Raw genomic sequence first — 6,515 nt, 5'->3', positions numbered from 1 at the left:
GTTTAATTAGCGATTAAAATAATACATTCAATTCAAATCTCATTAAATTAAATCAATTTATTTAATCACAAACTGATGAGAAAATTGCTTATTAATGTTTCTTTTTTTTTTTTTCTTTTTTTTTTCGTCGACTTGTTTGCACTAGTCTCTACTCTATACTTTCTCTATAAAAATGTTAATTATAAACTATGGATTTTTCAATCAAATGGTAAATACTCGGACTACTTTACTGGTTTGTGGCCATAAGTAATTTCGATAATTCGTTTGTTGTGATAATGCATCATGGCACACGCAATGCGTTCCTCGTTCATTAATATTTAAACAAAAATAACGCACTAGTAATGCGATATTATATGTTGGAAATAATGTCGAGCAGAAATATCACGTCACACGGGCGTTAAACATAAGTTATCGGCATTGATATCTTTGTACAATGAGTAAATCTATATAGGATTTTGGAAAAGTACTTTGCCACATCGTTATATCGTGTTGGCGCACTGCCTTCTTACATTTAATCTTTCCCAATTTCCCAATTTCGAAATTAACCGAGCCTGCCACGGCCGCTCCAATAAATATACGAACCCTATAAGCAAATATCAACTCCAAAGGAAGATCATTACGTGAATCTTGGCTAAACGAGCTTTTAATAATTTAAAAGCTTACGCAGTTACGATACGCAACATTCGATCAACTCTTCCCCCAATAAATCGTCCTTCGACTTATTACTATTCGAAATTACTTGAAAGTGGAAGAAACATTTATTGAATATCTATGTAGTGGATTAACGTTTGCTCTTAAGCAAATTATTTTATCCTCAATGTGTATTTTAGCTCCACAGCCGTACGATTAATATTTCAAGTACTATTAATACTGTTTTCATAAGCTACATTAGCTTATGTACGACGAAGCACACTTTACGTATATAATCCGTTCAATAATAATAAAACTTGTAATATGTATAATGCCAATGATTTACAATATTGACTGCCACACGTTACTATTGACTTCTCAAGGTGAGCGCAATTATTATAAATAAATTGTCCACGTGTTAAATTTCACTACAAACTCAAGCACAAACTACTACAGAGCGTGTATAGGGGCGGTAAATTATTTTGTAAAATCATAAAATGCACGCTTTTGCAGCTACATTAATGTAGAATGTGTAGAATCCATGTGAAATGTGAAAATTTAAACGATCGTAAAGATTATTCTTCGCGGATATAATTCCAATCCCGTGGGTAAACAAGATTTCTTTAGGCTCACTTAGCGTCCGAAAGATGGCAGCAGCGAGCAATAACGCCGCCTTCTAACATCGAATCTCCACAGTCGATCGATCGCCCATCAAACAAACACTTGTCCTCTTGGATTCGCTTGGCGGTCTTTTGTGATGATCGATCATATCGCATTTGCATGTTCATTGAAAATTATTGCTTTGCATAATGGTAAGTACTATGATAAACTATTCCAGTGTGCGTCGTTTATCTACTTTAAGCTTTACGATGGGAATAACGTTTATGCATTTACAAGGAATGCGTAGCATATTTTGTTGGTTATAATGGGTGAACGACTCGAATAAGAAGCCTCTGATGCATTCGTATTTATATGTCGATTATAACATTATGTATTGTTTGAAGAGCGACTTAAAGCAGACTTGGAGCCCCTTTGCCAAGGAGTATGACCCATTGAAAGCCGGCAGCATCGATGGAACGGATACCGAGCCCCACGACAGAGCTGTTGCTCGAGCAATAGATTCTCATTATGAGCCACCTCATGGATTAAAGTCAAAGCCAGAGAGGACGTTGTTCGTAGCGAGATTTGGACCTAAGGTGTCCAAGCACGACTTGAAAGATGTGAGTTAATCGTTAGTAATGGAAAGGATAGATGGATGTTTGCAGCTGAAACTAATACGTGAATCGTAGTTCTTTTCAAAGTACGGGGAAGTCGTTTCTGCCAAGGTAATATACGACATAGTCACCGGGACCTCGCAATGCTATGGTTTTGTGGAAATGAGGTCGGAGGACGATGCGTGGAGATTAGCCAGAAGGATGAGCGATCTGACCATGATGAATCATAAAATATTCGTGGACTTTGAAGTTGGTCGTACGATGAAGGGCTGGAAACCAAGGAGGTTAGGTGCGTAGTACATTTCGTTTTTACAATAGAGAATTGCCATCTGCCATTTGAGCGACTGCTCCTCGCTGACCTTGATCGACGATGGCATTTCAGGTGGTGGATTCGGTGGTAAGAAGGAATCTGGCCAGTTGAGGTTCGGAGGAAAGGATCGTCCGTTCAAGAGGCCATTTTTATTGGACGTGCCAAAGAACATGAGAGTATAAGCATGACGTAATGGCGAAGCACCCAACTGCCTCGAGGAGAATCATAACGCATCATAGCCGCTACGCTGTACTCGTCGAGCGCTCGAGCAAACTCATTGCCCAGCCCCACAGTCGACTTCCATCACAAATCTTTAGAACAATAGATGGAGCTTCGTGCCAATTGGCTCGTCACGCGGCCGCTCGACCGATAAAGTCCTAAGGGCTGGAAATTCGGGACTCGCAGAGAGGAACGGTACGTCACTCGACGTGTCAAAGCGATTCAGCGGTGGCTGTCGACGCGGTTTCGAAAATCCTGCTCGCGATACGCGACGACCAACTCCGTGGAGGAGCACCGTGAGGCTTGCGCCAGTCCGCCTCTCATCTCTGGCAACTTTATATCGAGGCGGCGTCGCGACGCCCTCTCCCGACACCGTGAGCCACCTTATATGGTGCTCGAGACCCCGACGATTCAGCCGCTGCACCGAACGCCGTAGGGAGGGAGGCGATGGAGACGGCTGCGAGTGGAATAACAGAGAGAGAGAGAGAGAGAGAGAGAGAGTGTGATGGGATGTGCGGGAGGTGGTGTGGTGGAGTGACGCGGGACGTAGGAGGAATAAGCGAAAGTACGCAGCACGCGCGCAACACCTTCTATTTGATAAGAGAGGCAAGGTCTCGACTGCCCCCTCCCCGCCCCTCCGTCAGCTCCGCTCCCCTACCAGCTCTAGCTAACCGTACGGGGAGCTGACGCGACATCCACCCCGGGGACGAAGGTCGGCCCCCCGAAGACGGCACGATGCGTCGCGGCTCGCGTTTCACGCGCCTCCCCGTCTTCTCATCTCCGGCGCCTTTCTCCTCTGCGCTTTTTTTCATTCCTCCTCCCGTCCGGGCTTTTTTGTTTGTCACCACTTGGCCCGCCCGTCCCAATTTATAAAGTATTTATACGATGATTTTCATCGTTTGAAATGGAAAGACAAGGAGCCGCTGCTGCTGCTGCTGCTGCTTGTTTTTTTTTTTTTTTTTCACAATGCTGTAGCATCTACGTTGACTCTGTCCTCGTAATTCTCAAGGAGTATGCTCAATAAATAAATAATAATGCAATTGATTACGCTGTTGTGATTCAATGGTACCTGTCCCCCTCCTTTCCCCCACGTTCAGCCAATTATTATTGTCGTCGTCGTCGTCGTCGTCGTCGTCGTCGTCATCGTCGTCGTCGTCGTTGTGGTCGTCGTCGTCGTCCTCATCATCATCATCATCATCATAATCATCATCATCATCATCATCATCATTTCCATACCGAAGGAACAATCGACATTACATTCGATATTACGTTTATGGATATTATCATTGAAATTATTATAGGAATATGGGAGGGGCGAGAATTATAATTCCCAGCATCTTGTTGGCGCAGTTATGACGTAGCTTTGCGATTGTAAGATACCACCGAATTATCGTAAAAGCTTATTTTTAGACTCACCTATTTATTATTAGTAAACATTTGTTTGAATGCAAACGCGTTTGTAAGGCGTATTAATAGATTCGAAGGAATTATCATAGCAATTTTACTTTATATTTATATATATATATGTGTGTGTGTGTGTGTATTCGTATTGTTATTCATTATAATTATAAAAATTATGGAAGATTACATTAATACTCGATTGGAATATTAATTTTAAGGGGGAAAAAAAAAAAGTTTGATATTTTCTATATTGGCTTCGTTGAAGAATTAATTGCATCACCTTTTCATTATTAAAGCTCGTGGAATTGCGCTGGGAAGCAAATCTACGTGTTGTTAATAATAATTCACATTGCCGCAATGCCAAAAGTTCAAATTTCAAAAAGTCATGGAATTTTATCGGAATTCGTATTATATAGGCCCATTAGCTTCATTGTTATGGAAAAAATTTTCGATTTACCCTAATAATCCAAGCAATATCTTATCGATTGTTCATCGTAACAATTAATATTATAAAATGCGTGTGACGATAAGGTAAGGGGATTGCAAATTCTCAAATGCTTTAAGAATCGAACATTCATATTCACGAAATTATATCGCATTTTAAATTATATATAATGTAATGTCGTAGGTGCGTATTAATCCAAAATAAACTCTCAAATGCTGGATTTCAAAAATTAAAAATTTTCTATACATCAAATCCTTATAAATAAATTAATTAACGAGTACTACGGTACGTCATGTATTTGTACTTTATAACAATTACGAAATCATTTTTCATTTAATATTTAACTTGGATCTATTAATTCGTATTCTTTCTACTCTACGCTCATATTCATTTTCATTTTAACCTGTAATTCTATTTATAAGTTTATTTATGAATGTTATTGGTCGCTTTCATAAGATTAAAAAAGAACTTTTATTCTACACAATCATCAATTAGCTCAAGAACCACGGATAAATATATCATCCGCAAGGTATAAAATAAATTAAATTAATTTAATTATTCAATAAGCAAACGCTTCGTCTACCCGAACGCGTAACAATTTCACAAATACAATATAACGTTTTGCACATTAAAGAGTACGTAATTATTAATAATTTTCAAGATTATAAACACGCGATGGAATAAATTAACACACTTACACATTTTCTTTAAAAAGAATTCGATTATTTTAATTTATTATGAAAGTAGAATAGCCATATGGTTATATACAAATAGCCGGTATTGCATTATATTTGCCAAACCATTGACGTTTAATATCAACTTGCTTTAATAATATTAAAAACAATGCAATAATAAGAAGATAATTCACATTAAAAGGAAAAAAAAAAAAAAAAAAAAAAAAAAAAAAAAAAAAAAGGATAAATTAGAATATTAAGAGGACTTTAGTATCTGCTTGCATTACATTGAGGCGAATAGAATTATACTATTAAAGGACAATGAGTCATTATGTTTACTTATAAATTTAAATAAAGACCCGACAAAATTCATTATAAACAAACATAAATTATAAAGAGGAAATAAAAAGTATGAAATTCACACCATAAATTTTCGAATAACAACAAAATTAACGAAAATAATTTTATCTTTAAAAGCCGCGACTACATTGCATTGTCTGCATATTCCCTGGGGTTTCTATTAATACGAAAAAATATATTGTATCAGGTTCATTTACGTAACAATGACGGTACAATGACATTACTAATTTCATTTTTCAAGAACTAAAAAAAAAAAAAAAAAAAAAAAAAAAAAAAAAAAAAACCTGTAAAAATATGATTTCCGTAATAAAAATAAATGTATGAAATGTAAATTGAACAAAACTAGTTTATTGCTGAATTAAGTTTGTATTTGTTTTACGCAATAAAAAGTTAAGTAATTCAATCTAACATTCAGATTTATAAATTTCAATAATCCGACCAAATTACTTTCTCAATTTTTCCTTATTATCTGCTCAATTCAATTAACGAAACATATGATAACAGATTCTGTATTAATTAATTCACAAACGATATAAATAGAAGCAAAAATTTTTTTCGTTTCGTTTTTGCAATTTTTCAACTCTAATTCTGCAGATCTTTCCTTTTGTATAAAACTTATGTCTTATTAAAAGACTTTTCTCATATTTATGTTCGATTATCATGTATTTATTGAGATATTCCTCTCGATATTTAAAAAAACATAACTCGGGATATATTTTACTTTGAAACTTTTCCTCTCATCCGAAAAGATTAGTTTCTTAAAAAATTTAATATTGTTTTTACCTATTTATAAATATAGCAATAAAAATGTTGGCTTCTCCTATACTGGCGAATGAAATACTTAAACTTTTTAGAATCCTCTTGTCTCCGAGTAATGCTCCATTAAAATCTCAACAACATAAAACAAACGGTAATTATTCTTTAATCGTAAATATAATGATGTACAAGCATTGATTACATAAATACTTCTATGTGTGTGCGTGCGTGTGTGTTTTTTTTTTGTTTTTTTTTGTTTATTTTTTTTTGTTTTTTTTGTTCTTTTGTTTTTGTTATTTAACGTTATTATGCACTATTAAAATAAGTAATGAAACATTGTAATTACTTAGACTTGTCATAGTAACAAGTAATTTGAAAATGTTAAGATTAAATTGATTGAATGGAATGTACGTTTTTTACGTACTACATTTCACAATATGAAAGCAGCAAATTTAATGTGAATATTTGTTTATTCGTACCTGAATTATATAGACGATATAAATAAA

At 35.7% G+C, this 6,515-nt stretch overlaps 1 protein-coding gene across 1 annotated transcript; it reads left to right on the top strand.

The window, feature by feature from the left end:
• Nucleotides 1-1,603: 1,603 nt before the first annotated feature.
• LOC105365491 (U11/U12 small nuclear ribonucleoprotein 35 kDa protein) lies at nucleotides 1,604-2,408 on the top strand. Its single transcript, XM_011503672.1, has 3 exons — nucleotides 1,604-1,850; nucleotides 1,920-2,133; nucleotides 2,227-2,408. The coding sequence occupies exons 1-3, from the start codon at nucleotides 1,620-1,622 to the stop codon at nucleotides 2,334-2,336; spliced, it is 555 nt and encodes a 184-aa protein (XP_011501974.1). The 5' UTR covers nucleotides 1,604-1,619; the 3' UTR covers nucleotides 2,337-2,408.
• The last annotated feature ends 4,107 nt before the right edge of the window (nucleotides 2,409-6,515 follow it).

The sequence above is a fragment of the Ceratosolen solmsi genome, unplaced genomic scaffold (assembly GCF_000503995.2).
Source record: "Ceratosolen solmsi marchali unplaced genomic scaffold, CerSol_1.0 scaffold8, whole genome shotgun sequence".
NCBI classification, from domain to species: domain Eukaryota; kingdom Metazoa; phylum Arthropoda; class Insecta; order Hymenoptera; family Agaonidae; genus Ceratosolen; species Ceratosolen solmsi.
This window is presented reverse-complemented; position numbering and strand designations above follow the sequence as displayed.